General features: G+C 37.5%; 1 protein-coding gene and 1 pseudogene across 2 annotated transcripts in view; both read right to left on the minus strand.

Moving 5' to 3' along the window:
* Positions 1 to 19721, minus strand: part of MIGA1 (mitoguardin 1) — a 79560-nt gene that overhangs the window by 10205 nt on the left and 49634 nt on the right. For both annotated transcript variants that reach the window (XM_027536836.1, XM_027536837.1), the window contains exons 8-12: positions 17567 to 17667; positions 4015 to 4133; positions 3695 to 3767; positions 2789 to 2875; positions 871 to 969 (exon numbers count right to left, since the gene is read on the minus strand). In XM_027536836.1, the coding sequence (XP_027392637.1) occupies positions 871 to 969; positions 2789 to 2875; positions 3695 to 3767; positions 4015 to 4133; positions 17567 to 17667 (479 nt within the window). The remainder of the gene's footprint in view (positions 1 to 870; positions 970 to 2788; positions 2876 to 3694; positions 3768 to 4014; positions 4134 to 17566; positions 17668 to 19721) is intronic.
* On the minus strand, positions 9605 to 12609 carry LOC113882386 (annotated as a pseudogene).

Here is a 19721-nt window from a genome sequence, read left to right on the forward strand (position 1 = left end):
CTGTACTGTACTACACGCTATACCACGTGTGAACTAGATACTGAGAGGTTCTTAACTGAGTGAAGGAACACCAGAGAAAGAAGGACTGTGAAGACTGTGCCTCTGTGTTTCGGCATCTACTGTTTTCTCTGCCAAGAAAGCCTTCCAGCCCCTTGCAAACTCATTCTTTAAGCTTCCATTACAATAAAATATTCCAGGCTCATCACATGCTTTTTGTATTCTAGTGCTGAAATCAGCCAAATTTCCATGGAGTCCTAGTTCCTTTTAGTGGAGAGTGGGACTTAGAAGCCAAGATTTGTGTGTTAGGGATTGTGTTCTTGCTCCCAGACCCTCTCTGTGAATACAGTTAGTAAGTTTATGTATGTTTACATATATGCAAACCTTCCTATTTATTTCTCTATTTAGTAAACTATGAATTCACACTAATAGCTCCAATTCCAACCCTAGCTTTTTATATTTCACTTCTCTAATCATGAGAAATCTCACTCTGATTATTCTCAATATATGTATTTTTGTTTGATCCTGTATAGGTAGCCAATCCCCCATCTCCCCTGAGCTGCCACTGTCCTATCTGAAACCACCCTTATACAGGTTACCATTACCACTCTGCTAAAGCCTCTGCTCATTGAGTTTTGGAAGGAAGGAAAAAGCACAAGAAGGAACAAAGGGTTTTTTAAAAAATATACTATTTTCAATTGTTGCCCCAATGTATAGACTGTGGTTGCTATTGTTTACGACTGTATCATAATAACCTTCACAAAATTGGTTTTACTGTCATTTAACAAGGACAAGGAAACAGTGGCCTCAAATTATGTAAATATTATGTATAAATAATGAAAGGGGATAAATATTATAAAAAATCTGACTTACTCCTCTAGCAGCAAGTTCCATTTCAGTATTATCCCAGTGATCAGTCTGCTCTAAAAAATAGATCATTTCATCAAAAACATCTTCAAACTTCTTTGGATTCTGCAGAAGAAAACACACTTTAATCCTAATCTCAACTTTATAACAATGCTCAAACCCTCAAAGTAAATATTCAAGTAAGCTTGTAAGATCTTCATTCTATTAGGTAACAATTAAAACACATTTTCAAGGTATGCCATATTCGTTTGGTTTATTTTGTTAGCCCAACATTTTGCAGAAGTCAAGACTAAGAATGTAAGTAAAATGTCATAAGCAAATGCTTACTACTCAAATATATGTGCTTATTTAGGTTAGTCTTTGAGATGAAAACTTGGTTACAGAAGATACTATGTGATACTTTTGATAGAGTTCTATTCCTTTTGGAGGAACTCTAGTTCAAATCACACTCTAATTCAAATCAATGGGTTTATCAGCCTTGGGAAGGCCAAGATAGCAACATAAGATTTATATTGGGTTTACTGTCTTTCTGCCTGTAATGAGGGAGACCTGGGTTCGATCCCTGGGTCAGGAAGATCCTTTGGAGAAGGGCATAACAAGCCACTCGAGTATTCTTGCCTGGAGAATTCCACGGACAGAGGAGCCCAGCAGGCTCCAGTCCATGGGGTCACAAAGACAGAGCAACCAACACATTTCCCTGTCTTTCTAGTGGTGGCAATTTGATAGGCAGAACAGGCTATTGTGTTTTGTTTATTATTATTTTTAAAATCTTTTGGCCACGTAGCATGTGGGATCTTAAGTTCCTTGACCAGATATGGAACCCACACCCCCTGCATTGGAATCTCAGAGTCTTAACCACTGGACTGTCAGGGAAGTCCTATTGTGCTATTTCAATTTGAATTTATTTGACTATAATACTATGGAACTTTTTCATATAATTATTAAATATTCTGTTTCTTTTGTTTTTTTTTAAAAAAAAGATTTACATTGGAAATTATAAGTAGTTAATATGATCCTAAATTTATACTGGGCTTCCCTGGTGGCTCAGTGGTAAAGAATCTGCCTGCCAATGCAGGAGATGTGGGTTTAATCCATGGGTCAGAAGATCCCCAGGAGATGGAATGGCCACCCACTCCAGTATTCTTGCCTGGGAAATCCCATGGACAGAGGAGTCTGGAGGGCTACAGTATCCTGTAGAGTCAGACATGATTTAGAGACTAAACTGCAAATTTATGTAGCACTTTTAAAATATGTTTTCCTATTTATCATTTATTTAATCATCATAAGAACTCTGAAATAGGGTACCATAAATATAATCCTATTATACAAATGAGGGAACTGAGATTCAAAGGGATTGTGTTTGAAAACCAGGTGTTCAAATGGCTCAGGGAAAGTCTGTTTGAGGTTTCTTTTTCTCATCATCTAGACACATCCTGCATAAATGAAAAGTGGTTCCTTACAGTATTAATAAAATTCCTGCCATTGCTTCTGCCTCATTCAGACCCATGAAGATGAATACGAGTGAAAGGCAGTTCAGTTTGTATTTCCAGATTTCTGAGATCTACACTATTTCCTAGGACCTTCTTACTGAACGGGATTGAGGGAGGCATAAGAAAAGAGGTATCAAAATAATAATAGTGGTGGGCGTATAGCTGATTTAATGATAATTCTTACCATGACATTAGTAGATTTTTAAATGGGAAACTGAATATATTCATCAACCTGCTCAAAACTGTATGAACTTTATACACAGAAAATAAATCAACCCAAGAAGAAATACTTTGGGGGTTATTTATTTTTAGTATGTGAATTTTTACAAATATCTACAAAAACATTTTCTTCTATTAAAAATGTAATAATTTTTAATCATCAGTTCAATTGAAATAATAACAATAAAATAAACTTGCCAACAAAACAAGTTTACCTTTCGTGCTTTTACAATTAACGCTGATAAAATTTTCCTTCCACTCTCAGCAAGGAATATCCTGTTGGCTGTTTCTGAAAGAATTACCTGAAAAATATCCATCCCCAAAGAAAAAAGGAAACCTATAATTAATTTGAATGGATATCTGACTTTATAGCACATGTATGTACAAATAACCCTAATACAGTTAATACATGTTGCTGCTGCTGCTGCTAAGTTGCTTCAGTCGTGTCTGACTCTGTGCGACCCCATAGACGGCAGTCCATCAGGCTCCACCGTCCCTGGGATTCCCCAGGCAAGAACACTGGAGTGGGTTGCCATTTCCTTCTCTACGGTACTATTTCAGCAGGTACACCACAGGAATAAAAAAGTCCTAAGTAACTAGAATAAAAAGAGCTCTTGAACAGAAAATTTTAAAAGATTAAAGGGAGATAAATCTGAATTTAAATCTGTTCAATTTAATATTAGAAAAATTTGAAATAATTACACAACTCCAGAACAGAAAAATAAAGAGAATTTTGTTGTTAAATGACCTTATTTTACCTTAGGAAATTGGTGATTTTACAACTGATTCAATTGAAAAACATTCTAGAACACATACTAATTGATAATAAGAAAAAGGACTTATACTTTAAGCAGTTACTTGTACATACACATCTCTAGCATCAAAATATTGTATTCTGACAAAATGTGGTAGACCCAGGAAATTACAGGAGAGGATGACAAATGAAGACAAATGAAGGGAGACAGCAGGGAGGAAAAATAAACTTAGTACTTTTTATTTGCCATTACGAATAAGGATAATAAAGAGCAAAGAGCTGTCCTGTTTATATTCAGCTGGACTCTATAGCATGAGGGTGGGGATGAGTGGCTGGATGAAGTCACTTAATGTTAAAAAAAAAATACCTGAAAAGCCTGTCGAATACAGTGAAGTTTGGCAAGAAAATCACTGTCTCCTAGGCACTCCAACATTTCAGTTCTAAGTAATAAACAGGGGAGACAACTGTTAAAGTGCATTTAAGATCAAGCCTACTACAAGTCTGGAATAAGGCTTAACCTCAGGACCTTAATAAAAAACACATGCCTTTTCAATACTGACAAAATACATAAAAAAATTGTTTTGTGCCTAAAAACATTTTCCCCCTATTCTCATAAATATTTTAAACAAATATCAGACAAACATATCAACAGCATCTTAATATTTTTCATAAATATAAGCCTGATACCTAAGCACTCTTGAGTAAATTTTTCCTTCTTCAACTAAGCGCATGGCCTCTTCGTAAAAAGGACAGTGGCAAAGGGACTCCAGGCTGTAGGTATGCCGTGCTTCTTTGTGCTCTGCAAGCTAAGAATACGTGTGTTAAAACAGACTACACTGATACAGGATGAAAAATTATAAAAAATAAAAAATAGGATCTTACTAATATGCTCAATCTGATTAAAAGGTGAAAATAATTCAATAAGATTTTACAGCTAGTAAGATCTGAATTCATTTTATTTCAAAGTTCAGTTGTAACAAGTAAAACTTTATAACAAGCTTAGTTTATTTTGAGTCCAATTACTTAAATTCACAGTGTACAGAAAAGCAGTATTTCACAGGTCATCAACAATAATAATTGATGATGAAGCACTGGGGGAAAAAAAGAGAATTTTTTATCATCCAAAGAATGCTTTAAAGTATTAACTCATGATTGTATATGAAGTAAAACTTTCTACAAAAATACTGTAATAATCTCAACTTGGTGAATTCTAGGGAATTTTTTTCTTATATGTATCTTTGATTAACATTTGTATAACTGAAAAATAGTCATGTACTCTGGCTAGCATAATGACTCTACAAATGGAACTCCAGGCTTCTGACAGTTCATTAAAAAATAACTGTAAACACTACAGAGTTGGCAGCTAAGCAGAAAAACTCCAGAGCAATTTCATTTCCCAATACCAGGTGATCCACTTAAATAGAATGCTGTAGGGGTTTTTGGTTTTTAAAAATAAAATAAACTACACTTTACTGAGATATAATTCACATACTATAAAATTCACCCATTTAAGTATGTAATTCAGTGGTTTTTAGTACATTCACTGGGTTATGCAATCAGCACCACTTTGCAATTTCAAAATATTTTTATACTATGCCAACAAGAAACCCTCTGCCTGTTAGCAGTCACTCCCCATCCCCCTTCTCTCCAGGCTCTGGGAACCAATAATTTTTCAGTGTCTGTGGAGTTTCCCACTCTGGAAACGATACAGACAGATTGAAGTACATGCAGCATTTTGCATTTGGTTTCTTTCATGTAGCATCATGTTTCCAAGGTTCACCTATAAGGAAGCATATAACAGTACTCCAGCCTTCTTTATGACTGAATTGTGTGAGTATATCACATTTTGTTTATCCTTTCCACAGCTAACAGACTTGTGGGTTTTTTCCACTTTTTGACAGTCATGAATAAGACTGCTTTAAACATTTATGTACAAGTTTTTTTTAGTCCTGAATATTCATTGGAAGGACTGATCCTCAAGCTGAAACTCCAATACTTTGGCCACCTGATGCGAAGAACCGACTCTTTGGAAAAGACCCTGATGCTGGGAAAGATTGAAGGCGGGAGGAGAAGGGAATGACAGAGGATGAGATGGTTGGATGGCATCACCGACGCAATGGACATGAGTTCGAGTAAACTCCAGGAGTTGGTGATGGACAGGGAAGCCTGGTGTGCTGCAGTCCATGGGGTCACAAAGAGTGGGACACGACTGAGCAACTGAACAAGTTTTTTATGTTTTTAATTCCCTTGAGTATATAACTAAAAAATGTAAGTGTCAGATGGTAACTCTGTGTTTAACTTTTTGAGGAAACAGGTTTTGCAAAGTGGCTGCACCATTTTCCATTCCCACTAGCAACGTATAATGATTTAAATTTTTCCGCACCTCTGTCAACAATTGTTATTGTCCATCTTTTTTTATTAGTGAGTGTGCTGCTGCTGCTAAGTCGCTTCAGTCGTGTCCGACTCTGTGCAACCCCATACACGGCAGCCCACTAGGCTCCCCCGTCCCTGGGATTCTCCAGGCAAGAACACTGGAGTGGGTTGCCATTTCCTTCTCCAATGCATGAAAGTGAAAAGTGAAAGTGAAGTCGCTCAGTCGTGTCCAATTCCTAGCGACCCCATGGACTACAGCCTACCAGGCTCCTCCGCCCATGGGACTTTCCAGGCAAGAGTACTGGAGTGGGGTGCCATTGCCTTCTCTGCTAGTGGGTGTGAAGTGGTTTAAATTTGTCTAATGACTAATGATGTGCAATATCTTTCATATCCTTATGTATCCTTATGTATCGTATGTATCCTTATGTATGCCTTTGTGTATCTTCTTTGGAAAAATATCTATTGAAATCCCTGGCCCGTTTTTAAGTTAGTTTATTTGTCCATTTATTGCTGGGTTACAACAGTTCTTTATGTATTCTGGATATAAGACCTTTATCAGCTACATGGTTTACAAATATTTTCTCCCATTCTACTACCTTCTCACTTCCCTGTTGGTGTCCTTTAAAGCACAAAAGTTTCTACTTCTGATAAATGCCAATTAATTGCTTTTTTTTCCTTTTGTCCACCTTAAGTTTTGTTTTGTGCAGAACATGAAGGTTGGCCAGAGGTGAGAGGCTAGGGATTTCTAAGGTCTTCCCTGGACACATGCATAGCCCTGCACATGCTTGTGTCCTTCTAGATTCTCAGGAATATGCTGGAGCTTTTCAAAGCTCCCTATAAACATCTCTTTACCCAATTTTTCCTTTTAGTTTTTTGTTCACCCTCTTGCTAGCTCTGATGGTATTACCACTTCAAGCAGCTGCAATGTTAATTCCTGCTGATATTTTTCAACAAAGACTCTAGGGATAGAAACTTTGTACATAGCAAGCTCTGAGTCTGGTCAAATAAAGACAAGTCCTTAGAACGGAGCTTTGCAAGGAGCTGCCATACAGGTCAAATGGTGACAATTCTCTAGTGATGGGACTGTTGGGAGGCTCCAAAGCCATTAAGTTTCTTCCAGTGGCTGCTGAGCCCTTGATTTTCACAGTCACCACAGTGGTGAACCTGTTGGTTTTCAAGACTCCTCTGGAGAGAGGGATGGAAAAGGAACAAGTTAAAAATTTACAGTGTGGAGTTCCCTGGTGATCCCAGTGGTTGAGAGTCTAACTGCCAATGCAAGGGACACAGGTTTGACCCCTGGTCCAAGAGGATTCCACATGCTAAAAGGCAGCTGACCCACAACTACTGTGCCTGAGCTCTAGAGCCGGCGAGCTGCAACTACTGAGCCCATGGGCCACAAGTACTGAAGCCTGCACACCCTAGAGCCTGTGATCTGCAACAAGTAAAGCCACCACAATGAGAGGCCCATGCCCTGAAACCTGCCACTCGCCACAACTAGAGAAAGCCTCAGGCAGCAGCAAAGACTGAGCGGAGCCAAAATTTTTAACAGTTAAAAAAAAAGATTTACAAAGTTCACTCTTTGCATGGAGATTCAGCCACTGTCCTTAAATAAATGCTCTCTGAATTTTTACAAGTGTTTAATTTTCAGAGTTCTGAAAATTTCTGACAATTTTTGCCAGAGTTTTCACTGCTTTTGTGGAGGAGATCTTTGGAAGCTTTTACCCTACTATTTCAGAAGTGTTTCTCCATGCTGTAGTTCTGGCACTTCATTTCCACCCAGTGCTGTGCTAAATGCTATGCTAAATACTCAATTATCTCACTTCTTTACAACCACTGATAAAGGAGGAAGACTTTTTTTTTTTTCCCCCACAGGTCTATAAACTAGTTACTTTTTATTTTTATAAAAATAGTGTATCTTGGTATATTGTTTTAGATTTGTTTTAATAATTAACTGGCTCCTTTCTCCAATGTTTTTACATGGTAGTTCTTCCAGAAATTGACTTCTATATAAAAGTCACATTTTATTTATTTTTTTTTTCTCTTTTTTTCTTTTTTTTAGTTTTTTTGTTTTCTCTTTATTTTATTTTTTTTCTTTTCTTTTCTTTTTCTCATGTATGTTCTGTCATTTTGTGTTTTTTTTTTTTTTTTTTAATTTACTTTAATTTCCATCCTGAACCCTCCTCCCTCCTCCCTCCCCATACCATCCCTCTGGGTCGTCCCAGTGCACCAGCCCCAAGCATCCAGCATCGTGCATTGAACCTTGACTGGTATCTCGTTTCATACATGACATTTCACATGTTTCAATGCCATTCTCCCAAATCTTCCCACCCTCTCCCTCTCCCACAGAGTCCATAAGCCTGTTCTATACATCAGTGTCTCTTTTGCTGTCTTGTATACAGGGTTATCGTTACCATCTTTCTAAATTCCATATATATGCGTTAGTATACTGTATTGGTGTTTTTCCTTCTGGCTTACTTCACTCTGTATAATAGGCTCCAGTTTCATCCACCTCATTAGAACTGATTCAAATGTATTCTTTTTAATGGCTGAGTAATACTCCATTGTATATATGTACCACAGCTTTCTTATCCATTCATCTGCTGATGGACATCTAGGTTGCTTCCATGTCCTGGCTATTATAAACAGTGCTGCGATGAACATTGGGGTACACGTGTCTCTTTCCCTTCTGGTTTCCTCAGTGTGTATGCCCAGCAGTGGGATTGCTGGATCATAAGGCAGTACTATTTCCAGTTTTTTAAGGAATCTCCACACTGTTCTCCATAGTGGCTGTACTAGTTTGCATTCCCACCAACAGTGTAAGAGAGTTCCCTTTTCTCCACACCCTCTCCAGCATTTATTATTTGTAGACTTTTGGGTCGCAGCCATTCTGACTGGTGTGAAATGATATCTCATAGTGGTTTTGATTTGCATTTCTCTGATAATGAGTGATGTTGAGCATCTTTTCATGTGTTTGTTAGCCATCTATATGTCTTCTTTGGGGAAATGTCTATTTAGATCTTTGGCCCATTTTTTGATTGGGTCATTTATTTTTCTGGAGTTGAGCTGGAGGAGTTGCTTGTATATTTTTGAGATTAGTTGTTTGTCGGTTGCTTCATTTGCTATTATCTTCTCCCATTCTGAAGGCTGTCTTTTCACCTTGCTAATAGTTTCCTTTGATGTGCAGAAGCTTTTAAGTTTAATTAGGTCCCATTTGTTTATTTTTGCTTTTATTTCCAATATTCTGGGAGGTGGGTCATAGAGGATCCTGCTGTGATGTATGTCAGAGAGTGTTTTGCCTATGTTCTCCTCTAGGAGTTTTATAGTTTCTGGTCTTACGTTGAGATCTTTAATCCATTTTGAGTTTATTTTTGTATATGGTGTTAGAAAGTGTTCTAGTTTCATTCTTTTACAAGTGGTTGACCAGATTTCCCAGCACCACTTGTTAAAGAGATTGTCTTTAATCCATTGTATATTCTTGCCTCCTTTGTCAAAGATAAGGTGTCCATATGTGCGTGGATTTATCTCTGGGCTTTCTATTTTGTTCCATTGATCTATATTTCTGTCTTTGTGCCAGTACCATACTGTCTTGATAACTGTGGCTTTGTAGTAGAGCCTGAAGTCAGGTAGGAGGAAGACTTTTTGAGAATCCTTGGATAGCAAGGAGATCAAACCAGTCAATCCTAAAGGAAATCAACTCTGAATATTCACTGGAAGGACTGATGCTGAAACTGAAACTCCAACACTTTGGCCACCTGATGCGAAGAGCTGACTCACTGGAAAAGACCCTGATGCTGGGAAAGACTGAGGACAGGAGAAGGGGACGACAGAGGATGAGATGGTTGGATGGCATCACTGACTCAGTGGATTTGAGTTTGAGCAAACTTTGGGGGATGGTGAGGGACAGGGAAGCCTGGCGTGCTGCAGTCCATGGGGTCACAAAGAGCTGGACCGACTGAGCGACGGAACAACAACAAATTACTATCTACATTTCAGAGGTAAAGAAATAGAGATTTAGATTAGCAGGAACTTGCCCCAAGACCCACTACTAAATGGCAGAACTTATAACCAGGCATTTATTCCAGAGCTTATATGTACTTTTAAATATCAAACGCTATGTACTCTACTATCAGCCTTATCCAAAAATCCAAAGGAGTAGTGTCAGCAGTATTTAGGATAGTGTATATATATATGTGTGTCTATTAGTCCAGAGGCAAAAAAAAAAAAAAGTAGACAGAAATGACAATATTTGACATTATATACTGTCGGCTTTAAGTAATATTTCCCTTTATATTTTACAGAAAATAGATTATGCTAAAGGAAAAGTGTTTTTGAGGTTAAAAAGAAACATAACAGTTTAAAAAATTAGTGTGGAAATTCTTTAGACAGTAAATAGTTTAAAGTTTTGTACCACTGTCAAAACAAATAGGATCTATGTACACCTACCAGTAGAAAAAATCCTAAAGAGGAAACTAGGGCTCCAATTAAACTTGCTACATAAAATACTTTATACTAATAAGAAGTGAACAAAACCAACAATAAGAGATTCCAGAGTCAAGTCTTGATTTATTAGTCTATCTTGCTTATTTGTTGGTTTGGCTGAGTTGACTGTGTAAATAAGTCTCTTAAAATAAGCTTGCAGCTGTGAAAATACGTCACATTGAAGATCTGACACTAGCTAACGTTATCACCAACTCTTCCTAAGAGACAATGACAACGCAGAATTTACTAATTTAAATCCTAAATTAAATTAGGATTGAATTTTTAAAAGGCAAATCACTAAATGATGGCTTAAATTCTCATTTTAGAGTATATCTTATAGTAAGATTTTTTTTTTGGACAAAATTCTTAAAAGCTTTAAAAGGCTGCAGAAAAAGGTTAACATTTTACTAGACCTGAGATGTTACTTCAGAAGCGGAAGTCAGTAACACAGTTTAATCCCCACATATGGAAACATGTAATTCACCATGAAAAAGGGTTCTTTTATTTGCTAGCTGAAACTTGAAATGCCCTTCATTTCTAAGTTATTTAACATCTCAAATTACTTCCCCCATGCCTTCCAAGAGATGCAGGAGAGACTGGGCCTTATCTTCTTTGGCGAGCAATGACTTTGCTGAATGTGAAGTAATATTTTTAAAAGCCCTAATATTTTTAAAAGCCTCTGAACAACCATGAAAGAAACGTCCAAAGTCCCAAAACTATTATAAGTTGGATCATAAAATAGGCTAAGTTCAATTTTAATATAGACTATTTTTAACATTTACATTTTCCTTTCAAAATAACCACCTAAAATTATAAATAGGACTTATAAAGAAAGCAGGAATGACTATATCCCCTATCTCACTAATAAAAAAGAAAAAAAAAGGAAATAAACTTACAATAACTGCCTTCTAAAATGGCACTCATGAGACTTCCCTGGTGGTCCAGTGGTTAAGAATTTGCCTTCCAATGCAGGGGACACAGGTTTGATCCCTAGTCGCAGAACTAAGATCACCATGCAATGGGGCAACCAATCTGAGTACCATGTACATGTGACCACAATGAAAGATCCTGCACGCTGCAACTAAGATCCAATGCCGCCAAATAAACAAACATTTTTAAATAATAAAATAAAAGATAAAATGCCACTCATGATCATTCTCTCTTCCTGGTACTTCATACCGCATCTCATGTTGAAGAGGGCTAACCTGGGTAACCAATAACAGATAGAAATAATGGCGTGTGATTTCTGAGGCTGCATCAAAACAATCACTGCTTCTGTCTCACTCTCTCTTGTGGAAGCCAGGTGCCATGTTATGAAAAGGCTCAAGCAGTCCTATTGAAAAGTCCATAAAACCATAAAAAACATAGGTTTCCTACCAAAAGGTAGCACCAACGTGCCATTTATGTAAGTAAGCTTAGGGCAGATTCTCCAGCTCCAGTCAATCTTCAGATGACTACAGCCCCGGCCAACATACTTGACTACAGTGTACAAAAGACCTCAAGTCAAAACCACCCAGATAAACCATTTCCACATTCTTGATCCTCAGAACAACGAGATAATAAATGTTTGTTATCGTTGTTACTGTTGAATGGGAAATAACTGGGGGAGTGGGCAGGTGTCCAGTCTCAGGATTTTTGATTTTTGGAACCACTTCTTGGCGCTGGCAACCTTGGTGACCTTGAGCATGCTGAACTCACAAAATCTTGCTCAGGGGGCAGCCTTACCCATTGTGACAATGTCACCGATCTGGATGCCCCTGACGTAGAGCAACAGGTGAATAGACATGTTTTTATGTATTTTTGGATATAATAGAGGTGTCTCAGGGGATGAAAGTGGTCCTCTGCATCTTCATCTTAGTCACCACACCAGACAGGATCTGCCCTCAGATGGAGATATTACCAGTAAAGGGGCATTTCTTGTCAATGTAGGTGCCCCCAATGGCCATCTGGGTGCCTAGAAGCCCAGACCAACGTTCTTGTATTGTGAGAGCCTCTCCCTGATGGTTTCTTCAAGCAGGACCCTCTTTCTATTTTGAAAAATGGTGTCTGCTTGCCTTTGGTAGGCACGCTCAGTCCAGGAGTATATATTCCAGGATATATTCCAGTATATAGTCCAGGATATATTCCTTATCTAATATATGTGACTTTAGAATTAAATACCAAAACAACAGGCCCTTTGGATTAGTGCTCAGGACGTAGTTCTCACAGGACTAACCCTAAGGCCCATGACCTCCAGAAAACCACCCCATAAGCCTTGGATTTTAAAGGAGACTCCTAAAATGCTTGAGCCTCTATTAAATCCCGATTGTGGAACCCCCAGGATATATAGAAGGCTATAATATAGACTAACAAAAAGACACATGCCCCCTAACTGATTTAATCCCCAGAAAACTGAGGACTCTGGCAACTAACCTCTGAACCGGAGCACATGGTCCCACCCTTTAAGATACACTCCTGAGACCTGGGACAGACCTACAGTCTTGGCACCAGCCCCCAGTCCACATCTGGATTTTATTGGTTCTAGGACAATAAACTTTGGGTAGTTTATTACATAGCAACAAGTTACTAATGTAATAGTGGAGAGATACACAGACTTCCAAAAACTGGAAAGCAAATGGAAGTGTGTTGACAGATGAAAGACATGAGGAAGCCATAGTCCTGAATAAGTTCAAGAGAGTGAAAGTCGCTCAACTGTGTCCAATTCTTTGTGACCCCATGGACTATGCAGTCTATGGAATTCTCCAGGCCAGAATACTGGAGTGGGCAGCTTTTCCCTTCTCCAGGGGATCTTCCCAACCCAGGGATCAAACCCAGGTCTCCCACATTGCAGGTGGATTCTTTACCAGCTGAGCCACAAGGGAAACCCAAGTTCAAGAGAAGATATAGTCAAAGAGGAGCGCCAGGCCCACAGTGAGCAGGTATGAGGGCAGGACTGAAGAAGAGGGATTGAAAATGGGAGTTTAAATGGAAGTCTGTGTCCAAATAACTGTAGCTGTCCTATATCTTATTCTACTTTCTGCCACGGAATAGAAAGGCAGCTTACAGGAAAACAAATTTGCAACCAGAGAACATTTCTTTTTAAAAATTACTTGAACAGGAATTCCCTGGCAGTCCAGCGGTTAGGACTCCGTGCTTTCACTGCAGAGGGTCAGGGAACTAAGATCCCACAAGCCATGTGCCATAGCCAAAAAGCAAAACAAATTACTTGAACCACCTGGGGAAAGCAAGTCTGCCAGGGTGAGAGATGCATCTGCCAGAGTAAAGCCCTTTCCATTCTGTATTCAGGTGTGCCCTGAGGATTGGGCTATTTCCACATCATTCATCCTAAAGAAATACCTGCCAATCAACAACCTCAAAGAAATAGACTGAGCCCAGTTATCCTTCCCTGTTCACCTCTTCCAGAAGAAACAAACATAAAACAAGGCTGTTATCCACACAATCTACTTGAGAAAATCAATCCAGTCACCAATTAAGCTTTCAAATTTGAAAAGAAAACCATCAGTACAAAAATGAAAGCCCAAGATAAACAGACAAAATTGACCCCAGAGGAAATAAGATAATTCTGGGTTGCTATAAACAAGAGCTATCAAGTCAGAGAGGTAAAGCAAAAGCTTTCCAAGTTTCCTTTTAGAATATGACTAGAGGTATCTGAATTATAAGAAATAAAACTTTCTCTTTAAAGAGAACCCTAGGGACTTCTCTGGTGGTCCAGTGGTTAAGAATGTGCTGTGCAATGCAGGGGACATGGGTTCAATCCGTGGTCTGGGAACTAAGATCCTACCTACTGAAGAACAACTATGCTTGTGTGCCACAGTTACCAAGCCCCTGCATGCACTGAAAGATCCCACATGCTGCAACTAAGACCTGACACAGCTGAATAAATAAATACATTTTAAAAATAAATAAAGAGAACCCTACAACTTATATATTAAATTTATATACAGACACACAATGGTAATTGTGGTAATTCTAAGAAAAACTAAATTTACAACTAAAAAATACTGTTGTTCTTGTTTAGTCGTTAAGTCATGTCCCACTCTTTGCAACCCCATGGACTGTAGCCCTCCAAGCTCCTCTGTCCATGGGATTTCCCAGGCATTTCCTGGGAAATGGGTTGCCATTTCCTTCTCCAGGGGATCTTCCTGAACTAGGGATCAAACCAGCCTCTCCGGCTTAGCAGGCATGTTCTTCTACCACTGAGCCACCTGGGAAGCCCTTTGCAATTTTAGATTCTACCTATTAAATGACAATGGAGGACAAGATGGTTAGATGGCATCACCAACTCGATGGACATGAGTCTGAGCAAGCTCCAGGAGTTGGTGAAGGACAGGGAAGCCTGGTGTGCTGCAGTCCATGGGGTCGCAAAGAGTCGGCCACCACTGAGTGAACAACAACAATTAAATGATAATCTCTTTAACAGACAGGAAAGTCGGGAGAGTACTCAATGCAGTGGCTCCCTAACATTCAAAAGACTCTTCAGAGCTTGAAAATTATGCTAAGTAAAAGAACATCAAACACAAAAGATTATATACTGCACGATTCTATTAGTATGAAGTGTTCAGGACAGGCAAATCCACAAAGATGGAAAGTACAGGAGTAATCGCCCCGGACAGTGGGGTAGGAGAGAAAAAGAATTGATTACCAATAGGTAGGAGTTCTTCTGAGATGATAAAAACGTACTGGAATTAGAAAGTTTGCACAACTCTGTGAATATACTAAAACCACTCAACTGTACAGTTTAAGAGAGTGAACTTTTATACTACATGAATTATATCTCAATAAAGGTATTAGCTTTAAAAAAAAAGACTTTTCAGGGAAAAAAGGCTCTGGTTCCAAACCACTGTCTGGTAAAGCTTATACAGGAGAATCTTGTTAATCACTTTCAAAAGTGACTGACCAACCTTAGAGAAAAGTCTATGCCAGGACTTGCTTTAATCTAAATATTTAGGCAAAAACTCTTTCTGATAATTCTGAATTAAAGCTTTCAAATTATCACAAACTGTTTAAACTTCCCAAGGATTTCTGGTCTTATTTTCTTAACAACTTTCTTCATTAAACAGTTTTTTTTTCTGCTAAGTTCTTGGCATATAGTAAGTGCAATTAAAAATAATTTAACAAACATTTCTTAAAAAGGAATTGATCTTGGAACATTCACATTCTGAGATCATACATTTATACTTAGAAGCATTCCTAGGAGATTTTGTCGATAGTGAGCCCTTCCTGTGGTATTCATGCATTTTCTTTCCAGAATTTATCAAACCTTTATAGCTTAAACCACATGATTCAGCATCCTACTTCTGGGTATATATCAAAAGGAAATGAAATCACTATCTTGAGATATCTGCACTCTCATATTCATTGCAACATTATTCACAATAGCCAAGAAATGGAAACAACTCAAGTGTATATCAATTGATGAACGGATAAAGAAGATGTGGTATACATAAATGTATGTATAGTCAATCAAATATTATTCATCCATGAGAAAGAAATCTTGCCATTTGTGACAATATGTATGGGGCAGGATCTTGAAGGCATGTAAAGTGCAATAAGACAGAGAAGGACAAATACAGTTCACCCTTGAACAACGTGGGGGTTAGAGGAATTGACCCCTTCTGTGGTTGAAATAGTCATCCCCCCATTTCCTTTTTCAGGACCTGCCTCAGATACCAAAGTCTTCAGATGCTCAAGTCCCATAGTTGGCACTTTAGTATTCATAGTTTCACATCCTTGGATTCAACCAACTGCAGATGATGCAGTATGTATTTACTGAAAAAAAAATCCATGTATAAGTGCATCTACACAGTTCAAACCTATGTAGTGCCAAGGTCAACTGTACTGTATGGTATCATATAATTTTGATCTAAAAAAGCCAAACTCATAGAAACAGAGGATCAGAATGGTGGTTACAAGGAGCAGGATGTAGAAAAAATTGGGGAGATGCTGATCAAAGGGTACAAACTACCAGTTAGAAGATGAATAAGTTCCAGGGATGTAATGTACAGCATCATGACTCTAGTTAACAGTACTGTATTATACGCTTGGAAGCTGCTAAGAGAGCAAATCTTCATACCACAAAGAAAAAAGGTAATGATGTGAGGTGCCAGAGGTGATAACTAGCCTTATTGTGGTAATTATTCCAAATATATGTTTCAAATCATTGCTCTGTACAGCTTAAACTTCATGTTAAGTCAATTGCATCTCAATAAAGCTGGGGGGAAAAAAAAGAAAGATAACCCTGTCTATAACAATCCATAAAAAGCAGAGGAAATAGCTACTTCATAAAATGAGTAGATATATTTTGTGTGTTGCAAACTTACAAGTTTACTTATAAGTAAAACTGTGAACTCAGGAGATGATACTGTAAGCAATAGCTAAAATACACATATACAGAAAAATCTTGAGAGGATGAAAGATTATGGTCTGTACAGCTTTAAAGAAGGCAGAATCAAAGTTTAGGGAAAAGGGTGTTGGAATACCAAGCTTTCCACACTAGAGCTTGAATCCACACATCAGTAACAGATGTGTGATACTATTTATATGAAAAAGGACAGCAGTAATATCTAAGAATCTACCATAAAAATGAAATAATTCTAAGATAAAATTGGCCATATGTAATTTTTAAAACTGTCTCAAGTAGAAAAGATTATAAACAGATGACCACTTTGCAACCTTCTCTTTGGATAAAAAATTTAAGTCTCAGCGTAAAACAAATTACTCATAAATCCATAATTTAGTGATCACCACTGCTTACATATTAGTGTATTTATATCTAGCCTTTTTCCCTCAGACTAAATACTCACGTAATACACCACAAACAGGTTTTACTTCATTACAAAATTATAAGCACATACTCTGTATACTCATTTCACTTAACTTATGTTCCCATGTCATTACAAACTTTGGAAGCGTGTTTATGGCACTATAATATTTCAAATTATGGATATTCCATAATTTGGCATTACACTATTTTCAGTTTTTCATTATTATTAAAAATGCTGTGAATAGTTTGTATATATAAATCTTTGAATCTCATTTCCTTGGGAAAAAAATATCTAGAAACATGATTTCTCAGCTAAACAATCTGAATAATTTTAAGATTCTTAAGGTGAACTGCTTTCCACTAACACACTGATATGCCTCATCCATAACCCAGTCTATGAAAGTGTTCACTTAGAGTCTATGTTTACACGTCCACCTCTCTAAAGAGACTCTAAACTCCTGTGGGAACTTATGTTCATGGTACATTCATCTTTGTATCCTGGTATCTACCACAGAGTTAATACTAAATAAATGGCTACTGAACTGAGTTACAGCACAATGGCAAAACAGTAATGTCCAGCTGAGAAAGAATAAGAAATCCTCATTAGGAACACACATGTCCTACCTCTGCTGTTGAAGTAAAGGAATCAGTTGATGCGACACTCAGGGTGTCTCTCAGGCTGAAGTCATCCGCATTCCCTTTCATGGTGACATCTGTATCTTTATCTGAAAAGAAAAGGCAAAAAGCTCAGAAGTTGACATTCCTTGTCATTGCCATATTTCATATTCTATTGTTGATTTTTTCTGTTTTTTGTTTAAACTTCAGTCTTTATTAGAATTCTGGAATCTAAAAGAAAAACAATACAAACTGATGGGATATACTCTAACAAGACTCTCAAAGTGCTTCAAACTGATGCTGAACACCACCAAGCAGAGAAAAAAGTACTATATAGTACACAGGAGGCACTTTTATTTTTAAAAGAGATAAAACTATTTCAGATTTTTAAAGCTTTTGAGTAAATAATAAATTGGTATATAATAACTGGAGTTGATTATCTACCAAGCATGGTAAATCAGAATATGTTATACCACAGGTAGTCTGAAACACAGCAATTTAAATTGCAAGTGGCCTTACCCAAACTGAGATAACTGGCAGGTTCATTTACATTAAATGAGCTATCAGCATAAAATGTTATCTGGCTAGTCATCTGTGATAAACCAACCAATTAAAATAACTCAGGAAGATTTTAGTCTTTAGGGTCTACTTTAAAACACTGAAAGGCCTAAAGTGATCAGGGTAGCTCACTGATGTTGATTCTGCTTACTTGAGGGTCAAATATAACTGCCCTCATGATTTTATTTTTATTTATTTATTTTTTTGCCACAGCACAGTGACTTACGGGTCTTAGTTCCCCAACCAGGGGTTGAATCTGGGCCCTTGACAGTCAGAGCACAGCGTCCTAACCACTGGACTGCCAGGGAATTCCCCACAATGATTTCAAAGGATTAAAAAAGCTTAAAGGCATTTCTAAATGATTAATTTGACCATACCAAGTCAGGCTACCTATTGCCAACACCTAGCATTCTGAATGTGGATGTCAGTATCTTCACATACTATCATCCGGAATCTTAACTGTTGAGGTTACACTTTAATTGGTACAGCCACTATGGAGAATAGTACAGAAATTCCTTTAAAAACTAAAAACAGAACTACCATATCATCCTGCAATACCTCTCCTGAGCATACACATCCAGAGAAAAACATGGTCCGAAAGGATACATGCACCCCAATGGTCAATGCAGCACTGTTTATAATAGCCAAGACATGGAAACAACTTCAATTGTCCACTAGCAGAGGAATGGATAAAGAAGATGTAGTACATATATACAATAGAATATTACTCAGCCATTATAAAGAATGAAATAATGCCATTTGCAGCAACAGGAATGGACCTAGAGATTGTTGTACCGAGTGAAATAAGTCAGAAAAAGAAAAATATGTATGATACTGCTTATATGCAAAATAAATCTTACAAATGAACTTACAAAACATTAAGACTCAGAGACTGAATTTATGGTTGGGGGATGGGGGAGGTATACATTGGGAGTTTGGGATTGACACACACACACTGCTGTATTTAAAATGGATAACCAACAAGGACCTACTGTATAGCACAGGGAACTCTGCTCAATATTATGTAACAACCTAAATGGGAAAAGAATTTGAAAAAGAATAGAAACATGTGTATGTATAACAATCACTTTGCTGTACACCTGAAACTATCACAACATTGCTAATCAACTATATTCCAACATAAAACGAAGTTTAAAGAAATTATATTTTCAAACAAATTCAATACCTGTTTATAGATCTGACTACACTGTAGCAAGCAAGTGATACTCTTCAAATTCTATCACAAGAATAAAAAAGCAAAGAACAAAATATACAGATTTTTATTTTCATTTTCAATCTGCTAAGTGTGTCAGATACTTTATCTTCTTTGAAAAGAAATCAGAAATCTTTGGCTTTCATTCATCCAGATTTCTAGTCCATCATTTTTCCCCAAATAAAGTTCATTATCTTTACCATAAATGTTCCAAATCCCATTTACAACCCCCAAATACCAGAAAACAGACATTTTGTGATTCTCTACAGGAAGTGTAAAGTTTTTAAAACAGTCCAAACCATTAATTTAGTTGAAATTCAAAAGATTTCCAACCAATCTGTATTATAATCTCTAAGCCAAGCAGAAGAGCAAATTGGGACAAAGTTCATCAAT

Source organism: Bos indicus x Bos taurus, chromosome 3 (assembly GCF_003369695.1).
Source record: "Bos indicus x Bos taurus breed Angus x Brahman F1 hybrid chromosome 3, Bos_hybrid_MaternalHap_v2.0, whole genome shotgun sequence".
Classification (NCBI taxonomy): Eukaryota; Metazoa; Chordata; class Mammalia; order Artiodactyla; family Bovidae; genus Bos; species Bos indicus x Bos taurus.